The sequence below is a fragment of the Strix uralensis genome, chromosome 11 (genome assembly GCF_047716275.1).
Source record: "Strix uralensis isolate ZFMK-TIS-50842 chromosome 11, bStrUra1, whole genome shotgun sequence".
Taxonomy (NCBI): domain Eukaryota; kingdom Metazoa; phylum Chordata; class Aves; order Strigiformes; family Strigidae; genus Strix; species Strix uralensis.
Genome location: NC_133982.1, coordinates 17,915,049 through 17,939,773, shown reverse-complemented (window position 1 = coordinate 17,939,773; position 24,725 = coordinate 17,915,049). Strand labels below are relative to the sequence as shown.

At 40.5% G+C, this 24,725-nt stretch overlaps 1 protein-coding gene across 1 annotated transcript in view; it reads right to left on the bottom strand.

The window, feature by feature from the left end:
- AGBL1 (AGBL carboxypeptidase 1) overlaps positions 1-24,725 on the bottom strand; it is a 271,692-nt gene that overhangs the window by 205,953 nt on the left and 41,014 nt on the right. The window contains exons 8-15 of the mRNA XM_074880012.1: positions 18,752-18,917; positions 17,713-17,786; positions 14,857-14,973; positions 13,307-13,908; positions 11,222-11,305; positions 10,051-10,137; positions 9,529-9,677; positions 6,053-6,140 (exon numbers count right to left, since the gene is read on the bottom strand). Coding sequence (XP_074736113.1) covers positions 6,053-6,140; positions 9,529-9,677; positions 10,051-10,137; positions 11,222-11,305; positions 13,307-13,908; positions 14,857-14,973; positions 17,713-17,786; positions 18,752-18,917 — 1,367 coding nt within the window. The remainder of the gene's footprint in view (positions 1-6,052; positions 6,141-9,528; positions 9,678-10,050; positions 10,138-11,221; positions 11,306-13,306; positions 13,909-14,856; positions 14,974-17,712; positions 17,787-18,751; positions 18,918-24,725) is intronic.

Sequence of the window (24,725 nt, the reverse complement as noted above, 5' to 3'; positions counted from 1 at the left end):
TCACAGTGGCAAACTGAAAAGCCTATGATTTTATTCTCAGCTGAACCCTTCACCTCAACATTTCTTTTGCAAATAAGCCACCTTAATATTGGACAAAGACTCAGACAAAAAAAAAAAAAATAATGCAATGAACCCGCAAATATAGAAACATCTACTTAGCTATTATGTATGTATTTCAGTGGATCCAGGATTTGAGACCTTTTTATTATTTTTTAAGTCAGAACAATGCCATTTAAACTAGTTCCTGTTAATTTTGAAGCGAACGATAATTAAGAACCATTTCTGGTATAGTGCATAATGACAGTACTCATCTCCATAGCCTCTATTATATTCAGTGGCAGCTGGAAGGTTAGATGACCTTATTCACAAAGAACTTTCACAAAGTGCTAAGACCTTCTGAGTCCTTCCTTCCAAACTCACATTTGTAGTTAGAAGTGTGGGAGGAAGCAGGTCTTTGCAGGCAGATACTGCCTAAATATCTTACACACACATTATTCCCACTTGTCCCTAATGCTCCAGTAAAGGGTTCTCCCTCTATAGTCTGTAATTGTGCAGCCAAAAATGTCTGTCCTGTCTAAAATGGCCACTTAACCCAGAGGTTTTGCAGCACCAGACACCTCTGGCCTTGATGCTACACTGGTTGTCAATGGTCCTTACTCCTGACAGTGCTTAGATCGCATGATCTTGAGGGTATCAATGCACAGCACTCTCACTGCACTGCTTAGCACATTTCATTCTTGTTCTGAGCACCTCTACTGCTCCAGCAAACTACCTGCCCAGAACAGCTATTTCCAGACTTTTGAATCACTTCTTGACACCTGTTTCAGTCTATAGCAAACTATCTGGTAGTAAGAGGAAGTTTAGAGGTAGCTTTTTGAGGCTTCAATGTTCTTCACTCATGCATTAAAAAGCAAAACCACCTGTGTGTAAGCAGTGTAAATGATCACGTATTCTTACTGTGTGTAATCTGGTCTCCTCACAATCCATCATATCATTCAGTGGCTCTGAATCTTTTTAAAAGAAACATAAAAAGTAGCATTTTTCCTCTTTGCCTCCCTCTCCTACTGTTGTCACCCCAAGATGGCTCTATTGCCTCCTTGTTCCTCCATCAGGCTGATCATTTTTCTTCCTCACCTCTTTTTCATCACAACACTCGACCATACCAGCATGAAGCCCAAATTAATAAGCAAGGAAGAAGGAAGGAAAAAAGAGAACCTAGCAACATCTTGTCCTCACTACCTTATTTGTGTTCTCTTTCAAAAAATGTTCAAAGTCTCACACGCTCTCTAGAAACTAATACGCTCATTATTGGAAAGAAAATAAGAGACCAAAATGTGGGGTTTTTAATCAGCATACAAGCTGTATCTACCGTGCCTTTCAGTCACTTTGTAATAGTGAAATCATTTTGCTTGCTGTTCTCCTTCAGAAATAATGTATAGGTAGTGTATTTCTAGCATACCTGTGATGGAAAGTTAATTAATAATAATTATAATACTACTTATCACTTAGTCTGCATAATAATTTTTTTAAGCTTAAAAGACCTTTGCAAGCATTATCTAATTAAAACTTGCTTCCCATTTATCTATTCCCATTCTTTGGGTGGCAGATAAGTGACTCTAATTTTCCATCCTTTATAGATGGAGAAACTGAGACACAGACAGGTGAAGCCACTTGACCAAAGATACAGGCAGGTTGGTAAAGGAGATGGATTGCAACTCAGAAACTCAAAAGCACCAATCAATACAAGAACAACCTCTCTTGGTCATCTCATCTTTAAACTTCCTGTCTGCAGCATTTAGTATAGTAAAAAGCACTGGTACGTGATGGAATGTGGCATTGTATCAGCTTAGACTAAAATGGCCAAAGAAAATATCAGTACCCTAGATTTCTAGGCCATTTCAAAACAGAGTCCAAACGGAAAGTAAACTATTTATCACATCTAATCTGCTGATGCATTCCCTTTGTCCAAAATCCTTCTACCACCTGGTGTCTGGTGTCCTTGTTTTACATGCCCTGACCTTCTTACATCTCCAAGTGTGGCTGCTAAGTGCAATATGCTTTAGTAACACCTTGGTTCATGCCATTAAAAAACAGTATTTAACAATTTACGGAGCATGGCTGTTATTTTGGGGTCTGCCAAGTTGGAAACTGGAAAATGTACAATGAAACTTCCTTTTCAGTCAGCCATGTTGGAAACTGGAAAATGTACGACACAACTTCCTTTTCAAGGGCAAAATCCACGTTAAAGCATCTTTATTGTCAAGATATCAGGCAGAATCCCAGTCGAAGCAGAATATCCCACAGCCATCTTGCTATTAAGGCATTCAGTCATATTGTAAAGGTCAGGTGCTCTCAGACTGAGACTGATGTCTCAGCCCTCTCTTGTAGATATCATTAGAACTGAGAGGTGGCCTGCTAATGCTATGATGATGATTTCATCTAATGTGATTATAAAGACACTGAAGAGAAAAAGAGAAGACCTAGTTCTGACACCGCTATGATCACCAAGCAGTCAAGTCTTTAGTGGTGATCTGAGAACAAAACATTCCATGTACCTCATTACTGTCTGTGAAAGGACTATTGTCTGCAAAAGCTAGAGGTTAGATAATATGCTTAGAATGAGCCATGAAACTAAAGGCACAAGCACATTGTCACCAATTCAGCATGCTGCCATTGTTCCTTAAATAATTTGCCAGAAAGGAATATTATTCAGTGCATAAAAGCTGCCAAGACAGCAAGTGAATTAGATGATCTTATAGTAACTGCAACTCTGTTTATCATGGGTGTATCCTGTCACTTCATGGAGAGGCAATAAAATAGAGCAGAAGTGTCACTCAGCTTCCTTTTGACAAGAGCACCACTAATATTCTCCGTAACATAAAAATTCTCATGAGACATATGGGAAAGGTACATGATGACAGAGCTGTGCCACAATATTCATCTTTATGACTGAACGATCCCAACTTCAGTGAAGATGAATGTCAGCAAAGCTCAGCCAACGTGCATCACCTGGACATCTTGTGAATGTGCCTTTCCTCCCACTGTCCTTCAGCTCAGAGGTTGCTCTCAATAAAAGCCCTGCTGTAAAAGCAATTAAAGGCATCTTTGAGTTCCTCCTTATTTTTGTAAGTATATCACCTTTTTCCCACATTTATGAATAACTCCTGGTAAAAGTAATTAGATGAGGTTCCCTTCAAAATGTGCCACCCCAGGATACCTGTGACCAGGGTGAATGGAAGTGAAGTGAGCTCTTTCCCCAAAACACAGGAAGCATGATATCACTATAGCAATCCCATCTCCTCCTATTCTGAGCCAAAGTCTGAGCAACCCCAAACATACTTTCTTCACATTCCTTCACAACTACAACTTCTCATGACTGGGAATCTCTTTTATAATCACTGAAATAAAAAGATTAGAGTTTCAGTAGAGGTGAAAGTGCGCATATGTGTGTGTATGCACATTCTTATGCATACAAAAACATGGAAACCTAGAATAAACAGTAAATGAGACAGACAACAAGTCATTATCCTAGATGAATATGTTGACATATAATGCAATGTAGTTAGAAAACACAGAATATTCCAAATCAATAAAACTCAATTCTCTCACATATTCTGAACAGGAATCTGATTACAAGCTTAATTGTACAATCATAGCTTAATCTCAGAAGACAGCTGATGTTTCGTTATTCACAATAACTGCCTTGTTAATGACATGAGAAGCCACTGCTATGGTAATCAGCACGTAAAGTCTGCCCAACCAGAAGTCCGTACTCACAGAAGCCAGAGGTTACGGGCGTGCAAAGGGAAGCCACTGCACCACAGTGCATTAGCTCTTGAGGTAGAAAAGGTTAGGTGAATAAAGGTTAGTGAAGAGTACTTGGAACAAAATAAAATAGCTACTCAAAATGCCACAGACAGGGTGCCAGGCTGAGAGAGGATAATCTGAGCCTTCAGCACACACCGTCTCCCTGCCCCACACCCTGCTCCCAAATAAAAGAAAGGAAAAAGATTACAACAGAGATTTCGGATGACTTGGAATTTTTTTGTGTCAACACAAGTCTGAGGCTCTGCTACTTCTGGAAGGCAGCCCACTGTCATTGTTTGGGTTTATTGTCTCATCAAATCTACTTGTGAACATAACCACCTCTGAACCTAACAGCAAAATTGTGAACTGCAACACAAATACAAATTTCTTACAAAGAGAAAGCCCATTATTTCACAGCAGTTTCTAAAATCAGGCTCATCAGTTCCTGAAGGTAGAAGTATCGTTTAGAACATCGGAAAAGTTCAGCTCTGTCCTGAGAGGGCTACTTACCATGCCAGACAATTATCATTATTGTTAATTGTGTTAACACCTTTCTGTTTTCTTGTATTTCCCCAACTACCTGCAGTCACTGGGTAGCCCATGCCCTGTGCTTCAAATGGAAAGTATTAGGGGCAATGACCAGACTTTTGGTTTGGTTATACAGTGCCTAATGCAGCACCCATTAAGTCTCGGGACACTGAGGCATTTTGGTGATGCACATTTGTGACTAGGAATCATGATAGAAAAAATAATTAGAATAAAAAAAAAAAAAAGAAGGAAAAATTGTCACTCAGGCATTCTCAGTCCCAGCTTTCAGGTCATGACAGGTAAGTCTAGGATGAAATAATTAATTAACACCAAATGCTGCACTATTTGATTAAAAGTATGTGAACTTCACCCATAATGCTCTACCAGTTCATCCTCAACACACAACCTCTTTTTTCCAGTGCAGGGCTCCTCTTCTTGCTTGCATCACCCCAGGCTACATCATTCCCAGACATCCTGCTCACAGGCGCTCAACCGAATACATTTACTCACACCTGTAATTTTCCCACTTGTTCTATTCTGTCTCCCACAGCCTTCAACTCGGCACAGATTCTCTAATCCAAAACATACCAGCTATCTTAGTCCTGAAAACCCTTTCAACTGTCATCTTTAAAAAAATAATAAATGTTGTGGAGAACATTTTGGAAGCCTTGAGAAAATAAAACAGGGTTCATTCAACCTACTGAAAGCCCAAACTGCACTCGTCTCCTTTGACTGTAATAACCAGAATGAATCAAGGATCAATTTTCTGCATGGAAATGAGATACCCGAGTGAAAATGTTTCTCATATGAGTCAAACTCCAGCTCAGATACATGTTAAAGATGAGACTGATCTAGCATATCTCTTCTGAGGCTCTGACACACTTCAGAAACAGCCTGAAACAGGAAACTTGCATAAGTATCAGCACTGAGCTTGTCCAAACTCCTTTACACCACTGCTGCCTGGCCTCAGTAGAAAGACAAAAGTTCCCATAGGACAGCAAGTAACGCTCATCCCTACCGTGTCTACTATCAGGACAAGGTTTAGACAGTGCCAGTAAGCGCAGTCCACAGAGCAGTTTGCCTTCTAGGATTTGAGTTCCAGCTCTGCAGATAAGGGAAGCTTGTGAAGATTCTAACGTATAGAGATAGATTCACAAATAAATAAATAAATGTGTATATGTATATGTCTATTTTTACATTTATATTTATACAGGTGTGTATACATATACACCATCCCCACCCCCCAAACACTCCTATGTATATGCTAACCCTTTCTTTATCTTCTCAGCTCCTACATCTCTTACGAAAGTCAGTGTATGCAAAATAAAAACAATGATCCCATCCAGCTTGTTTCTTCCTGGACAAAAAGCCAATTCCTGGGAAAAAGCCAATTACGCTACCTTTGTGGGTTTAGCTTCCTTGTATTCCTGGCTGCATCAGCAAGGTTTGAGCACTCCCCATTCCCTTTCCTCCTCCTTCCTCCTGGGGATGTGAATTCTGCACGTGCCCTGTTTCTCCCCAGGCATCTAATACAGAGATCTCACTTGTAGCTGTTTTCTGAAGGTGGAAGCGTGTAACACATTGAGCTAGCACCAATTTAGAGACATTTGAAACAGGTGCCACTGGTGGTCAAAGGTTAACAACATCAATGCAGTTATAACAGGAGGGGAACACAGGGGAAAGGAAGCCGCAAATTATTCACAAAAAATGCACTTACTTGTAGTAGCAGATATCATGGCCTGCCCGAAGCCAGCGAGGCCTGCCTTGGAGAGCTTCCTTCACTGAATACATGACCAGCTGCATGCCTATATAAAACAAAACAGTTTCAAGTGACATGACTTCCCTGGCTGGAAAAGACAGGGATGGGGAGGGAAACGCTAAACAAGAAACATCATTATTTTCTCTATGCTATCTCTGCAGATAGTTTATGCAAAGTAAATACATTTCCCAAAGCCCCATGCTTTGTTCTGATATAGCTGTGTCTGTACAAAAAGCACCTTCAGAAGAAATGAGCTGAATGGACTTCATTAAAAAAACAGATTATCCTACTGGCCTTTGCAAAGAAGGTCTTCAAGCTGCTGTTTACAAACAGAGGAAGGGAAAGAAAAGAATAGGAATCAAGGTATCAATAAGATCAGTAATTTGGTTAGTCTAATATTTTATGCTTGGCTGCACTGTTATTGAAACCTTAATCCTACCACAGCATTAGAGATCTGCGGAGCATCCAGCACCATACTTTCAGAAAGTAACAAGCAAAACTAGAAGGTTTTAAACTTGCCATTAGACCTAAATAATACCTGTGTCATAAATGCTGATAATGATAGCGTCCATCTTTGTAGCATATTGTACCAGAAGATGACTTCTTCCTGACCTCCAGAATATTACCATTTGACGCCCTGAGGTATGAGGCTTTCCCTGATCTGAGCTGCATATACATTACTCACAGCTTCATGAAGCCAGCCCATCTGAGGCAGTTTTTGCATCAAATTCCTTTGCTCTACACACCTGCGTGCTCTTTTACAGGTACTGCAAGGATCCTGCCCTCACCAGCAAAACTCTCTGCACAGGGTGTCTCTGCCAAGGTGCTGGTGGCTGGGGGCTGCAGGGGTGGCCTCTGCCCTGGGGTGGTGCCAGCCAGCTCCAGTGGAACCAGTGCAGCCACAGCTGAGCCCAGCAACAATGCTGGTGGCACTTCTGTGAAAGTGTATTTAAGAAGGGGAAAAACACACTATCAAGTATATATGCATGTTGATAAGTTGTCCCCTGAGCCTTCTCTTGGCTGTTCTTGTGCTGGGAGGAGGTGATGCTTGAAAGTCATTAATACTGATGACATATTTCAATAAGGAGCTATTCAGTTTCCCTTCTTCCTTTGGGTTTCTCTGTTAAACCCTTCAGTGCTTTAAGAGCTGACAAGTGTACCAGCAGAAATGCCTGTCCAGCTCACCTTTGGCTGGGGTGTGGCGTAGCACTAACTAGCCTACAGCTAGGAGTAACCTCTATATTGCTGCTTCCTGAACCAGCACCGTAAGCCACGTACAAGAAGGAATTCTGTGTTTGGTTCCAGGACATGGGCCACAGTGAGTGTCAACAGACACAGGCCTGCCCAGAAGCCCAGTTCATCAGACAAGGGACATGAGGCTCAGCATCTACAATGCTTTCACATCCCAGACGCCAGCTCTGGCTCTTCTCTGTGAGTCCAAGGGACACACCCACCAAACTGCCTCAGAGTGATGGTTGATACTGCTCTGCCATCTCATTTTAATTAAAAAACAAAAAACAAAACTAAAATTTCAGTTTTTCCTCTCCACTTTCCCTATGGAAACATTCAGTTTTAGAAAACAAACACAACTCAGGGTTCTGACAAAATCCCATTATTCCCCACAGTACAGTAAGTTAGTGGAAAAGGGGGAAGGAGAGAGGTGGAGGCTGCACCTCCTGACTTGCTCTGCTGCTAGTCACAGCTACTTCATTAAATATCCTTTTTGCTGATTTGAAAGTTACACAGTGCCATCTTACCAAGATCAAAAGGGAGGGAAGGGAAAAATCAAAACAGATCAGCAACCAGGAGCTGTAAAGTATTGCCACCCATGGCACTTTGGCACTACATCACAAATGGAAGCTTTTAGCATTATATCATGGGCATTAGCCCAGGACAGTGCAGAGAGAATGTAATGAATAAACAGCATCTCTTACCAACAGTCTGTGTAAATATTATGCATGTGCTGGAAGGGGTAGTGAGCCCCGTTCAGCCAAGCCAGATAAGCTAGAGCTTCACTGCCCTCTCAGAGCAGCAGAAGTAACCCACAGAAGAATTGCTTTAACAGCCAATCCCACATACAAGCCATACAAAAACAAGCCATGGCTTAGCCCCACTCCTTACACAGGATGGTATTTTCACATTTTTCTTCCAAATGTATTTTTCATTGCACACTTGAACATGTGAGTCATGTACAATTTCAGGTGCACAAAATGAAATTATAAATGCTGACAATGGCCAAACTAGCAGATAACAAGCAACCTTCCACCAATAATAGCCAATTATAATAGTCAATTATTATAATTATTATAATAGCCAGTTCCACCAATTCTCTAGCTGTGAAGCTGCTGGTGGCTGTATCAGAGGTTGTATTGGGGTTTACAGTTAGACCTCAACATACTTCAATTTTAAGCTGCTACCAGACACACCACACTGAATTGTTTGATAATTCAGGGAAGCAGAATAAGATGACAAAAAAGAATTCATTTTAATTTGGGATCTATATGAATACTTGAACTCCAGCCCTCAGGGTTAAAGAGCAAATGCCTTATAATTCATTATGCCACTCATCCAGCCAGTTTCACAAATACAAGTGACAAGTTATTCCAGATCCTAGAGCTATTTGTTTTAGGTACATTGATCCTGAGAGAGTTCTCCTGGTGATGTCGAAGGCTGTATCCACAGGGCTTCAGAGGAATGCAAAGTCTGATATTAGGGGCTTATTAAACATTCTGAGTCAGGTCTTGAGCTGGTGTAAATTAACACAGCTCCATGGAAACAAATAAAAAAAACAGCCTATGCCAGCTAAGAATTCAACCACAGTCTCCATGCAGAAGAATAATTTCTCTTCTAAAAAGGGCAATGAAAGCTGGGATTTGCCCTGCCTATTTCTGAGCAATACCGCCTTCCTCCTGAACCACAGACTATGACAAGAGCTCAAAGACAGCAAGGAACAGCAATTTTTTTAATCATTAATATCAGCAGAAGTCTCAGCAGATCTGAAGGCAGAGATGTCTTTCTGGATAAGCCCAAAGAATCATGAATATTTGTCTGAGGATTATCTACATTTATTTAAATCTTGGAAGCACTTTCCAATCCTATTCTGCTCATTCAATTCCAGCAGATTGTCTTTTTTCCCTTCTCCCAACCCTAGTCCCATTCTTCCCCAGTTCTGGTCTCTAAACACAGAACAATGACATTTTTTTCCCCACAAATCCTCTCCCAGGTCTCAATATTCAGCTTACTCCTCAGTCCTCCTGAGGACAGAGAAAGGTCCTTTGACAAGTCTGAAGTAACTCTTTCAGTGGATTTCAGGGCAGATAACATTAAACTTAGAGTCTCCCCTATAGACATGGAAAGTTCAAAACCTTTATGGCATATAAAAAAAAAATTTTCTTGTTAACAGAAGACTACCCCAATTCCCCAAAGACTCATACCATAATTAAATTGGCTATTGAACTTCTCACAGTTGATAATGTTGAAGCGATAGGGAACTGCTAATTTCATGTCACGGACTTCAAAGTAGAACCACTGGTGATGCTGGTTGCTGTTCACATCTGCATTCATAATTAAGTCATATTCAAACCTGTAAAGGAAGATCAGAAGAAATGGTGGCGATGAACACCCCACCAGTCTGCCACTGAACCTGCTGAGTGAGGACCGCAGAATATACAATCAAATTCATTAATATCCTGTGAGAGTCAAAGAACACCATCAAACTAGTGGTGCCCAAACACACCATTAAATACTCATACTATGTGAGTCATGTCAAAATGTATTGAGCTCTGTTTTCTCACTCCTGTTACATGACATCTAGGTATTGGAAGGCATGATAAGGTCTGAGTTATATAACCTGCTTCCCTGGCCGACCCTTTCTAAACCCAGGAGATCCCCACCATTTCACACTGTGGTGACAGCAGAAAGGCAGGCTGGGACAGAACCACTGCAGATGTACTTACTCACGCACTTGGATGGCTTTGCGAAGGTTTCCCGATTCAAACTTGGAGAAGAATGTCAGACAGCCTGGAGCACCTGGGCTTGAGCAACTGCAGTAAATCAAAGCAAGAATACCTATAGCAGGTTGCTTCAAAGATGAGGTTTCCTCAGCACTTTTTGTATGCTAAAATAGGTTTTTATAGGGTTTTTTTATAAGCAAGACCCTGAGAAGTAGCAAGAGGTGAGCAAATCTGTAATCTTCCTATCCAATGCAGCATTATTCTCTACTCTTGCTTAGTGATTCTAAATCGCATCTTCTTTTCCTTTCTCAATACCCCTTTTTGCCCCAGTTGATATTTACTTCCTTTCTTCCAGTTACTTTCCCCACTGAATTATTGCCATTAGTTTATTATTTGTACAAGACAGCTTTATACAATTACTATACCTTTACTCTTACCTCATCTATATAGTTTCCTTCTCCTAAAGCTTAGAAACCCTTTAATTCATCTTGAACAACTTCACAACTTTCTCCTACCTCAAACTGTCCTTTACCTTTTTTATCCTCTAAAGAATGTTCTCTGAGAGACTCATCCTTTCTCTGAATGCAATTTCTTCATATTTGGGACCCTCTTAACTGCCTTGTGCTACATCTTCTCAAAGATCACAATTGCTGGCCATAGCTGAGTGCTTAAAACAGTTCACAAGGCTGGATGTATGGTTTTCAGAAGACTTTTATAAGTGCCACACCTTTCAGGGTACATCTATAGCCTGTGACACCAGCTGTGCAGACACTGAAGTGCACTCCCAATGGGAAATACTGCTTCAGGGTGTGGAGAGACTGCATCTGGATTCATAGGTACAATTCCCAGCGTCAGCCTGCATGCTGCTCTTCCAAATCACTACATGCAACGCAGACGTATCCAGGGACACCATACAGTCTCTTTGATGTACAGATTTTCTTGTTCTGTCTAAAAGGTTTTGAGACTCTCTTGCTCCAGTGACTTCCACAATAAATCCTTTCCCCAGAGCCATGTACAAGGAATCTACTCCTCCTGCATATTTTTCCTGTTGGGCCTTTACCTCCTAGGTGATTTTTTCTATACTTTTATCAGTGCTGAACAAGTAAACTGAGCTTGCTACCTAACCCAGGACTGACAGAGCCCCTGGTTACAGTACTCAATATAAGTTACCCACCTGGGCTCATCTAAATCAAAAACAGTTCTGCCTATCACATCACCCGGCTGGATTAAGCGGCGAACATCATCTAGTACTTTGTCCCTAGGAAAAAAAAAAAACAAACAAACAAAAAAACAAGCAAATTGTAATGACACTGAAAGAAATCTCGGCATAGGGTAATCTTGTAGAAAAATTATGAAGAGGCTTAGGAAATTCTTTTGAAGAACTGGTAAGAAATAAGACTTCTATGTGCTAATTCCAGGTAAATTTCATTTGTATATGTTTTTGGTTGGTTGGTTGGTTGGTTTTTTTTACCATGAGAAACTCCCACTCCATTGCTGTTACAAGTTGCTTTTTGGGTTAAATGACTGATTCAGTAAAATTTTTATTCTCTACAGTATTTCGTCAAGTTTGATTTATCCCCAGTTCTTCCCAGTCCATGTCAGTATCCCAAACTGCCAGCCTTGCCCTGTGAGGAAATATCTGCCATAACTTATAAGCCTACTAGTCTGTCTCATAGTGAATCTTCACTCTAAATCAAGCTAATTTCTACTCATTATTAAACAGAATTTCTCTGATCCCTAAAGATGACCGAATGTGGAATACCAGATTTTATTCCTGACCTTTGCAGCAATCATGTTATGCCCTGAAGCATGATATGATTATTCCCATTTTAGCTGTATGGTTACACATGTTGTGATAGTCATAAAAGCAAAGTTTTTAGAGCAACAGTGCAAGGAGAAGACAGTAGAGTGATTTTGCTTCTAAATAAGATTTTTAGCTTTTATATTTGCTGCAGAAAGAATCATTATCTCTCTTGAGATCAGCAATTAGTGGTCTTCACAAATGCCATTTGATTAGCGTTGATCAGCTTTAAAATTTAGCATAGAATCCAGCCTCTTTGGTATTGGCTGATAATTTCCTTTACCACTAAAAAGAAATATAAAGTCATTGCACACAGCCACACATGGAACAGACAAAATGGTAGTTATAAGAAAAGCTTCCTCTCCCAGCACAGCCTCAAAATACAGCTTTCCCCTCATCTGAACACCTGAAATAACATGAGAAAAACAGCAGCTTCTAGCTGTGTGCCAGAGAGATCTGGTTTTATTTCTTCTGTGTGTTGCATGCCATACATGCTGCCTTCTTCTAGCAGGCTGGGCAGCAGGGAGGGAAATCAGCTTACTTACCCTGTGCCCACTGCTGCTCTCTGGCTCATGACAGACTTCCCAGAAGCAGATGCACATGCTAGGGAAGGAGGAGAAGATTCTGGAGGACCCCATGGAGCAGGCAGAGAGTGAGAAGCACAGTGAGAAGGGACACAGCAGCAGAAGGATAGACAGGGAGATTCCCAAGAACAACCTGACACAGACACACAGCTCTGAGAGGACAGAAAGGATTTTTCCTCAGAGAGCTAGATGGGACTCAATGTTGCAATCACTAAAGGTGGTGGATGAAGAGCAAGACTGAAGGCAAAAATGTATCCTGAAAGGGCACAGAGTCTTCTCCATCTCTAAAATGAACTTGTTCTCATTTGTGTTCTAATAAGGTCACAGATTCACAGCTCATGCTGGGTCTTGGTCTGCTTACTTTAAGGAAAAGCCACTAGAAAATCTATGTCAGAGCTTTGACCAGCTTAGAGACCCATCACATACATAGGTATATCAACACATTTATCAATAATTAATCAATAACAATTTTGAATATGAGATAGGGGAGTCTTTATGGATTCACAGAAGCATAAAAATCTCATCTCACTCCAGGGCTGCCACTACCACCTTGATCTACAAGACAAAGAAAGCAACACACAGACAGTTCACAACTCATCCACTGACACAGAGAAAGTCCATGTCAGAGACAGGAAATAGGCTTGCTGATTCCTAATCCTGTTCGTAATCCGGCTAGATACCATTTTCCTTTCCTCAGGAGGAAAACACAAATAAGATCATCCTGCTGTTTGGCTTTGTGGTAAATCATCAGATAGCCCACAGTTTATTCTGTAACTTCCTAAGACATTCAGAGATGTTATAGTCAGAACCTACATAAACCAGTTTTGAGCCTGAGAGCTCTCCGTGTGGTAATTATATTATAAAGCACAATCACCTTTGAACCCCATACTTGCGTTCCAACATGGGCTTGCTGTAAGGAGGTGGCTGGTGACCCCAGAAATCAGGGAATGCCAAGTCTTTGTAGTCTGGTATGGACTTAACACATTTGGCCCTGGCTATGTAGAAGTGAGGGCTGTGGAAAGGGATATCCCCTTGGTGTTTCTCCAGAAGATTTGTCAGTGTGTATGAGCTCTCCAGCCTCCCTCCAGGATTAGGATTGATTGAGCCCTCACATTCAGAGTAAAACATTTTTTTGTAACAAGCAGCATCTTTTGGGAGAGGACGCAAAGCAAGCCCATGACTGCTGGTTGGATCTTCCTCTTCACAGGAGTCTGCATCTTGGACTGCTTCTGCAATGTCTCTCTTTTCATCAGTCTGATCCCATCTGCACTTCTCCTTCTTTGTCCAGCTCTGCAGTGGGATTTTGAAATCCTTTTCCCCTGGATCTGGTCCCATCTCTGTGACACTTTGGTTTCTCCATCTGTAGTTCGGATGCTTCACAAAAGTAGCACTTGGAATGAAATGAGAGGGAGTAGAGGGAAGACTCTCAGCCCTGTCCTCCAAGGTCTTCTCTTCCTCAGACTCTGATTCAAGCTCCTTTAAATTTAAAAAGCAGAAGAAGTTAAAAGAGACCAAAGACAGATTGTGCCTCCTTCCAGAGGAAACCTTTCAAGGAAGAAAGAGAAAATATTTACAAATCTCCCCAAACTACTCATCCAATAAGACAGCTAGAGTAAAGTCAGCCCATGGACCACCTGCCAGAATTTCTCTATCCACAAAGCTGTTTCAACAGTTGTCCTCAGAAACTAAAAGGATCAAATTGAGTCATCTGGGTGAGTCATCTCCAACCAAAACTGATTGTTCTAACAAACTAGGGAAGATAATTTGCAAGGCTTTTTTTAAAAATATAAATGTTACAGCAGGTTAAAGGAGGCCAATCTGTCATGCAAAACTCCACTTCTGCCTTCATGCAAGAGTATAACTTAATCCCATTTGGCAGCATTGTGTGTACAGGGGATATATTAAGCCAGTGGTCCTTTCTAGATTTGTATTTGAATCACAGTTTTCAGCTCTCCTAAATTCCAAGGCTTGTAATGAGTGCAATGCTCCATTTCTTGTCCCAAACTGCAGTAGAACAATGATTGGAACTGTGCATTTCACTCAGGAGCAGGGCCATCTGCTCCATCACTTCCTTCAAAACACTAGTTGGCAATATTTATTTTCCACATCTCATTCTGATCTTGATATTTGCCATTGAAATTGCTATCAAGGATACAAAATATTATCTGACAGATTTCTCATGTGGCAATTGATTTAGTAGTGCTTAGGTAATCCACACCCAGCCAAATGTGCACCAAACATCAATCCTTTTCTATCACTCTTGATTCACACCAATAAGCTATAGCAAAAAGTCTTAATCTTTGTTTTTCCAGTCCTATAAGACATCTAGATTTCCTTTTGCAGTTATCTCATCAGTAATCCCTTTTGAGTATTTCTTAAACTCTTGGATATTCACAAATAAAGGAAGCCACACTGTGATAGTACCTGAAAATTATGGGAAAGTTCTGGACACATTGTTTCATATTGTCTAAGCTCTTCCTCTGGTCGGTCAAGCACTGGTCTTGACCTCAATTTCTTCACATCTGTCTCCAAGTCATAATCCTACAAAAGCAGAATTAAGAAGAACATGTATATTAAACATGCCTCACAAGATGATTGTTAAAGTAATATTCTGCATAATATCCTTGATTTCTAATGACATCATACTCATTAAATAAATCCTATAACTGTTCTTCCCATACTTATGAAGGCTGTTAAAGTCATTTTATGGAATGGAAAATAGATGCACAAGAGAAAAAACTACATCACGAAAAAGGGGAATTTGATATTTTGGTATTTAAATACCTAAGTAGAGATACGATGAAAAGATGGTTTCAGAAAAACATCAAGACTGAAACTTGAACCTTTTTATAAGCAGCTCAGCTTGGGTGGTTTCAAAAAAAGAGACAGCAGCAACTACTAGTTATTTCTGAGCATATCATCCATTCTCTTAATTATGTTGCATAAACCAGTAGGCACAGGTCCTCAAGATGTATTTGGTAATATTCTGATTCAAATCAGAATCAGAAACAATCATCAAATAAATGTATAGGTAGCAAGAAAATTCTCAAAGTATATCGAAGTCAAAATTGTCCTCACAGGTCACCAGCAAAATTAGAAAGCTTGACACTTCTACCTTTGATTTAGACAACCACATAGTTTCTCTGAGTGCCTACCAATCAAACTGAAAGGCCCATGTCTGTATTATTGAACTTGCAGGCACCAATTACTTATATTTTATTTTTATCTCTCAATACTGTTTATAAAAATCTGTGAAACTCTTGCCCAATCCCTCTTCTATACTCTCCAATTTTCTTATTGTTTTTATATGAAAAAAGCTTTTTAGATCTCAACCATCAGCGAATCAGGGATAAGAACCGTATCTGAAACTTTCACAGTCGAAAGCAACTGTGCATTGATGTGCAGCCTCCTCCATATCAGATATGAGAACCAAACCAGAACTGTGTCAAACATTCAGTCATTGCATAAGAAACCAGGAAAAGATAGGGAAAGAGGGTAGAATGAAGACATGGCATTGGTGACTGGGCATTACACTACAATATTATTCAAAAAATTCAACATGTCATTAGTAAGTATGCCCCACCAAATGCCAGTAAAGAAGTGATTTGCTCCTGATACACAGACTCATTTCTGAAGCTGTTATCAAAACAAACAAAAAATTGCCAGAATATAAAGGTGCCCATGGCATTTAAAACCCTGAGCCACACCTGTATTGCAAAGCAGAGTTTCAACTGCTATTTGGGCCTAGCTGAAAAGGCAATGAGGAGCTGCACAGAGTATAAGGTCACTTTAAAAGGATTTGCCACTAACAGCATAACGATGCATAAGCAGCTTCAAACTTGCTGAAGATTTGGGTTGAGAAGGTTACAGGGTTGATGGGATGATTTTGATTTTCATAAAACTGTCCAAACAGCTACTGATGAAAATGTAGACACAAACTTCTGTTTGGTTGGTATTACTAGTATGCATAGATATGAGTTATGTAGCTGTGAAAATGTTTTTAAATCACATCAATACCAGGAAACATTGTGCAAATATCTCATACAAAAAAGGTAAACTGAAAGTTCATTATCGATTCCCTGCTTGCTTTCCCTTTAGAAAGATTTGTCACAGGAGATATATGACCAGCAGACCAAACAAACAGTACTTAAAACTCCTATTTAGAGCAAGCTCTTAGGCAAAAAAAACCCCCAACCAACCTGCTCACATCTACTTGGTAAATCCTTATGAATAATTAAATAGTTCAGAGGCATATAGAATCTGTTTCTGAATGAATAACTAATTAAAGGAGGAGATGAATTCACTGTGAACCTTATTCCTAATGACCATCTTGATGAGCTGTTATATTCAGATAAAACCAGACAGACAGGGGCAAGTTAGGACACTGAGCTAATGGGGGGGGGGGGGGGTTATTAACTTCCTTTTTTGTTGGGTGACATCAGTTTAATACTTGAGGAGAAAAAGACAGGGCAAGTAATGAAAACGCCCTTCCACAGAAGCCTCAATCGTATCTAATTAGGCTGTATTTGCAACTTCATTTCTTTGATTTGCCTTCCTAAACCGCTTTACGTGCATAAGAATTATTAGCAGCATTCTCTACTTCACATTTTCATATGTGCTTGTTTGTATTTTTACAAATAAATGTTTGCACTCTCATCCTCAGGTGGTAGGGGTTTTTTTTGCATTAGGTCATGACAAGGAAAGTACAAAGGGAGAAGTCAGAAAAGTATTGAATAATTAATTTTATTATTTGTCTGTGTGCAGCAGCAAATAAAGAAGAAATATAGGTTCAAATGCCCCAGCTATGGCTTAGAAGAACTAACCTTTTTCTTAAGGTAGGTGCACAGCCCAAATATGCTGATATGGGAAGAAAAAGAGGGTTAGTCTTTCTTAGGTGATAACTATTTTTCACCTACTAAGTGCCATTTCTGGTCTACACCTAGAAGAATCAAAGATCCATCATTTATCCCTGACTGTGCATGTGATTCTAATAGTTACTGGTCAGTCTCTCTGCAGGAACAAAGAAGCCACCAAACCCTCACCATCCTGGGTGACAAGCATGGCATTTAATAAGATAAATGCAGGGGACTCTCTTCAATAAAAGTTAGTGCTTTCTCTTTTTCTTTCACGTATCCTTCTATTATTCATGTAGTGTATTTATGGGGGACCACATACGTATCTACATTCTCTGCTTAGCTTATCAGAATTTCAAAATGGACAATGAAAAGCTTTACTTTCCAGTATATGGATGATTAAGGAAACTATGGCTCATGTACCTACTTCCTCTTTATTCTCTACATCTTCGTTATCCAGGTCTTTTTCATCCTCTTCCTCTCCATCACTTTCATAGTCACCTGCAGAAGTAGAAAAGAGGTGGAGGCAAAGGTGTTCAATCCAATATCTCTCTTGGTCCCTCCACAGAAATATGTGGAATCTCTTGTATGTGTGCCACACCCCTTCAAACTACAACCCACACAACCCTGATGAAAGCAGATCCCATTTGTTAAACTAGTATAAATGAACTGGGGACTAAGTGTCCCACTTTTTAAAGCTTTGTTCTCTTGGATTCAAGCACCACCTTTCAAAACCATGACAAATGTCACCATGATATGAGTCCAACTCATATTACAAAGCAATACAGAGATTTTCTGCTTGGCTGCAATGATATTACAGGATGCTCTTAATCCATATTATCTAGATTAGTGTGTTTTATTGCTATCATCATTATAGTATTGGAGCATCTTCCATATGAAACTGAAAACACAGAGAAATTGTTTGTGTGTATCATGGAGTCTGCCATTTCTCCTTTTCTGTGGAGTAGCTGTCCTGACTGTGCTTAAGTGCTGCTTTTCAGCAAGTGCTCACATCATTTACTCATGCAGCATGACTGCTATATGCTTTTATTTTAGAAAGGAAAGAGAATAATACTTCCTGCGATTCTTCACTGAAAAAGCTGCAGGGCAGTGTTCCCCCCCACAAAGAGTCATGCACAGGCACAACTGTCTCTCCGTCTGTTGTTGTGGAGCAATGGCTTTCCCACCCTCTGCCATGCCCACTCTGTTCCATTATTTTTTGGATAATAGAAGGATTTTTTCCCCTTTTCCTTGCTCCTTTTAATCTTCTCCATTTATTCTCCAAACAAGCTTTGAGAAAACCTGGGAGTAGTTTCATCTCTACTGAGTGACACTGTAGGCCATCAGATTAATTTTTACTCTAAACCTCAGGACTAGACTGCCAAGACTCCCTTCCCCAGATACCACATTTTATTCTCATATCATGCTCCTTGTCCTCCTACTGAACTCGCCCTTCAGCCATTTACCTTCAGACCCCTCACATGGAAGTTCAGCCTTGGCATTCCCAGGAAGAGGGAAGGAATAGGAACTTCTTACTGATGCCACAGGCAGAGGCTCCTTGGGGTAGCACTTTCTCAGAATCTGAGTCACAGTGGTTATGATAGGATCCAGATTTTTGCAAGATAAGCAGTCCTAGGATCCAAAGAACAATGTTAAGATTTGTCTCTTACAGTTGTCCTGCTTTATATTTATGGCTTTTTTCCTCACCTTTTTTTTTTTTTCTTCCCCTCCTCCCTTCTACCATTAAAAAAATATGCCTGAAAATATGCCTCAAGTTCTTGCAGTCCATTTCCTACAGAAATACAGGCTAGTGTGGACCTCAGGGGACTTCCATTGATGCATGTCATTTAGAAGACACAGATCCCCTAGCTCTGCTCTAAGATATAGTCAGGCTATATTAAAGGAAGGTATAATAGTAGCATAAGCTAAAATATCCTTGCTAACACAGGTAACAGTAGCACTGAAGAGATGTGTTCTTCAATATGGGTTAAAAAAATCCTGCAGGAAGTCCATGTATGTGTTTTAGCTGCCAACACATGCCAAAATCTGTGCTTCTGCATCTTCACCACAACTATACCCAGAGCTATCATGTCAAAACTAACACAGGTAAGCTAGCAGAGTTAACATCATCATTTCACTGTACTCAGGGTACACAATGTATACTCAAAGAGAACATTCCCGCTGTACTCTATAAGGTTAAGCATTAGGCCCAATAGTTAGTCTGAAAGATCGCTATATATTACCTAGTTGTAAAATATTGAATTCCTGCAGTATCCCACATTTTCTACTCTTATAATCTAGAGTAGGAAATAGAAGTGTAAAGAGCTATGAGAGCCCAGATATACTTTCAAGCCATAGAATATTTTTGTATTTTTATTACTGTGCTATACAAGTGAACTCCTTGGTCTTTCATTGCAAAGAGAACACACACACAGAGAGAACTAAAAGCAAATACCCCCTGGGAGGAGGTGTACGTCTGACATTATCTATCTGGACTCGTGCAAAGTATTTGACACTGTCCTGCACAATATCCTTGTCTCTAAATTGGATTTGACAGAGTGGACCACTCAGTGGATAAGGAATTGGCTGGATGATTGCACTCAAAGAGTTGTGGTCAATGGCTCGATGTCCAAGTGGAGACCAGTGATAGGTGGTGTTCCTCGGGGGTCAGTGTTGAAACTGACACTGTTTAACATCTTTGCTGGTAACACAGACAGCGGGATTGAGCGCACACTCAGCAAGTTTTCCAATGACACCAAGCTGTGTAGTGCGGTCGATGTAGTGGAGGGAAGGGATGTGCCATCTAGAGGGACCTGTACAGACTGGAGAGGTGGGCTTGTGCAAAACTCATGAATTTCAACACGGCCAAGTGCAAGGTCCTGGTGCCTGGGTTGGGGTAATCCCAAGCACAAATACAGGCTGGGCAGAGAATGGATTGACAGCAGCCCTGTGGAGAAGGACTTGGGGGTATTAGTGGATGGAAAACTAAATATGAGCCAGCAACCATATCCTGGGCTGCATCAAGCGAAGCATGGCCAGCAGGCTGAGGGAAGGGATTCTCCCCCTCTACTTGGCTCACGAGACCTCACCTGGAGTACTGTGTCCAGCAATAAGGCCCCCAGAAAGACATGGACCTGCTCAAGTGGGTCCAGAGGAGGCCACAAAGATGATCAGGGACTGGAACACCTCCCCTGTGAGTACAGGCTGAGAGAGTTGGGGTTGTTCAGCCTGGAGAAGAGAAGGCTCCGGGGAGACCTTATAATGGCCTTCCAGTACTTAAAGGGGGCTACAGGAAAGGTGGGAAGGGACTCTTTGTCAGGGAGTGTAGGGATAGGATGAGGGGTAACGGTTTTAAACTGAAAGAGGGTAGATTTAGATTAGGCATAAGGAAGAAATTCTTTACTGTGAGGGTGGTGAGGCACTGGAACAGGTTTCCCAGAGAGGTTGTGGCTGCTCCCTCCCTGGCAGTGTTCAAGGCCAGGTTGGACGGGGCTTTGGGCAACCTGGTCTAGTGGAAGGTGTCTAGTGGCAGGGGGTTGGAACTAGATGATCATTAAGGTCCCTCCCAACCCAAACCATTCTATGATTCTATTCTGTGTCTTCAGTATAACAGAGACAGGGAGTTTGGATAAGTAAATTACAGCTGCTGCACAAAGGTGAATTTGCATAAAACCAATAGGTGCAATGCTCAGGAAACAAAGCCTTCAGGCTTCCCCAAGAACAGTGCATCTATACCACAGCCTCCATCGGAGAGACTGAGCAATCAATGTAGTATCCTGCCAAAGTTCACAAGTTGTACTGTGCCTACCAGCATGTTACCTTTAGTTGCTTGGGCCTAAGACTTAGCTCATCAGAAAAGGAATGCAAGTCAAATAAGCAGCATGAATGTGCTATAAGGCAAAAGAGGAATATTACAATACATTTTAATGCCATTTAATAGTTTTGCATCCCTTCATCACAGATAAAATGGAACAGCCTGGAAGGCAGAATAGATACTTTTTGCCATTGTCTGACAGCCCATAGTTAGGATTTGGGCTGGACAAAAGAAATAATCAGCAGAACCAGGAAAATAGCCAAAGAATGTAGCAAAGTACTTTATTACAATTAGGAACAGGAAAATGGCTATATTGGGGTTTTTTTTGGTTGCACAGGATTTTATTCTGTTTTTTCATGTATGATTGAAGGGCATTATAAGATTCAGTGGGATTAACCAGAATTCCTGTAGGGAGACTAGAAAAATCATATAAAGCTGACATGCTTACAAGACTCACTACAACAATCTTAATATGTATTTCTAGATCTCTAGCTGTTAGGAACAAGGGGGAGAGAAAAGACAATTTTGAAAGCATCTCCAAGGAAATTTTTATTGTGATTAGAGCAAACACCAAGGAGAACTGATTTCTATTTCCAGTGTTTCAATTTATTCACTTTTTCACGTGGTGTGTGGTTGCCTTTGTTTGCTTGTTATTAAAGGAAAGCTAAGGGAAGTTTGTCTACATGTGGGTACAGAATAACAATCTTACTATAGTTTACTAAAATCGTTCTGTTTTTACTAGAACAGTGAACACAGGACTGTATAAATGCCTGCCTTGGGCCAGCCATCTTAATTCACTGCTAAGATAGTCAAGAACAATGCATGTTCATCTAGACAGTGAACTTCCATACATGGAGTTATTCAATTATGCTGTTTCAAAGTATTTTTTTTCCCTTTACAGCAAATTAGCTTACAAGTGCAAACAAGCCTTCAGATAGCTTACAGTGAATTTGTGGGACTGTTTTCATTACTGTTCATAAAGTGCTCTCAGATCCCAAGATAACACAGTTTAGACAACTGCAAAATGTTGCATCACTGTATTGGAAAAGCCTTTTTTACTGACACCTGAGAAACAGACAGAAGACTGCTTTATATGTGTGCAAACTATCTCATTTATTTTGTGGTAGAATATTGTGAATGAGGGAAGAGTGTGAATCCTTAGCTCATGTAAAACTAACCTGAATTCAAGGGATCTGCTTTTTAGCCTACACACTCAATCTTTTCTCTACTGAATCTGGAATAGACCAGATATTATGATACATGTGATGTATACATAAAAGGAGGTTTCAGTGTGACAGTAAGGCAAAAGGTAATGATGTTAATGGATGCTACTACTTGGAAATATAGAGTGGAGTATAGGATAATATTATCCTAGAGTAGACCCTAGTACAGGAAGGCTGAAGAGAAACCAGACAAGCTTAAGAAATCAGATGGATAAACGATAAATAGGAAAAAAATATTCCATGCACCAGTCTCTCCTAAAGCAGATACAAACTTGTTTTCTTGTCTTAGAGTAGGCAGCACTCTGTCTGCAGACAAAGCCATCCAGTTGCTAATGCGAACATACCATTTAACTGCCATGAAAGTCTAAGTGGAACTTGGAAAAAGAAATGGGAGCAGAAAGTGCTTCCTTTTCACAAATTATTTTGTAATCTAAAATTATTTGTCATTCCAGGTAGGATCGGAACTCAAAATATCTCTAAATTCTCCTAAAGTGTCTTTAAATTCTTCTCAAATAAAATAACAGCCCTTTCTCCTATGTAAGGAGACAGTCTTTGAACTATGGCTCTTCCTGTAAAGACATAGGCTTAAGGGCTATTAAAAGCTCAGATATTTCAGCTGTCCATCAGCCCATACAATAAGCAACTGGAGAGGTTTCAATTGAAAACCAGCCTTGTAAATAGGGTTGTTAAAACAAACCCATCTTGGCAAAACTGTTTCAATTTCAATACATTAAAAAGTTTCAGTAGAACTTTTCTAGCCAGATCTTAACATCTTTAAAATCTCATTAGCTGCTCAGAGCTCAGCCAAGGCTAATCACCACAGCCAGCAAATTCCTAAAGGCACTGAAATACTGTCTACACACACAGAGCCATTGCTTTCCCAAGTAGGAGTTGTCTGTCTTGCCCTATCTCCTCCTCTCTTACCACAGCCTGCAGTTCCTCTCAGAATAGATTTCCCATTTTCTGTCTACCATGAAGATTATGAAGATTTTAGTAGCAGCAGCAGCCTCTACCTCAGGTCAAAATAAGGAAGAGCATGAATGAGACCTTCTAGAGCTTCCAGACTCCTCCTGACACTTCATGTGTTGGAGAGACACTGTAAGACTGACAACATCCCAAAGAAGTAGTGAGGGAACTTTGAGCTTTGAATTTATTAACCTTGGTAATTTCCCTTTCAAGATCTCCCTAGTACTACACAGTAGAAATAAAGCACACTAGAGGCTCCTGAAGCCCAAAGTCATTTCCGCTCCATTTCTAACCTTTGGAAGGATTAGCGTTATCAATGTTCACTGGAGCCTTAGTATGTCATTCCTGTTTGTTCACCCAAGGTGACCCCCTGTTTGCACGTTCCCTGGGTTGCTCCCAGGCTGAGCTATCAGGAGATGTTAGCTCAGAAAGCTACATGGGCTGTAGAAGGCTGTTGAGAGGGAACAAGCTGACATCTACCCCCAAGCAGCTGTTGTCATCCACCCTATTCAAGTTTCTGCAGACCAGGGACTTTCTCAGTAACAGAGGCCATACTCCCTTGAAAGATCTGCTGGTCCTGGCCACCTCATCCCACATGAAAAAGTGGTCAATTACTCATGAGGAAAATCAAGTGAAAAAACTACCAATCTATCATCTACTACTAGTAAGAAATATCTTTCAGTCACAGGAGAATTGTTAATGACAGCAGTGGGAAAGGTGAAGAAGCAAATACATAAACAAATCATAAACAAATGGATTTTCTGGAGAAGGGGACAGGTTTCTCATTCTGTCTGTGATGGTGGTAGAATGAGATATGCTCTGGCCAGTAAGAATGACCATGGAAACACTCCTTGTGGAATCACATGGGTCAAGAACTGAAGGTTTCTCCGTAAGTGACTTCTCCAAAGAAGGTTAAGGAAGCATGTTGCTGAGAGACTCAGAGGAAACTGTTACTGTTCTGTACCTGTCCTTTCTACACTTTAGAGGGATCCCATCCTCAGGACCATGTTATCTTTCTTGATGAACCCACATTAATGATTCACAAGATTAAAACCAGGCCTCCTGAAAAACAGTTGATGGATATTTCTCATTAGCAAAAGCCTGGATAAATCAACACCTTTTTTGTGTAAAAGACTGATTGGGTGGAATTATCTATCTGGATACCTGAAAAGAAACATCTCATGAAACACCTCAGTAACTCTTCTGTGGAGACACTGCACTGTTCTTTGGGAGAGGAAGTCCAAGCAGACAGCAGGATCCATGGGAAAGGAGAAAAAAAAGTATCAAAAAGCCTGAACTACAATTCCCACGAGGCTTAGTAGGAATTACAATTAATTTTAAACTGAAACATTTCAGCTTTTCTGAAGTACTAGCTGTGAAAAAGTCAACGCTTTTTATTTTAACATTATCATTTTTTTCATTGATGTTACATAAATC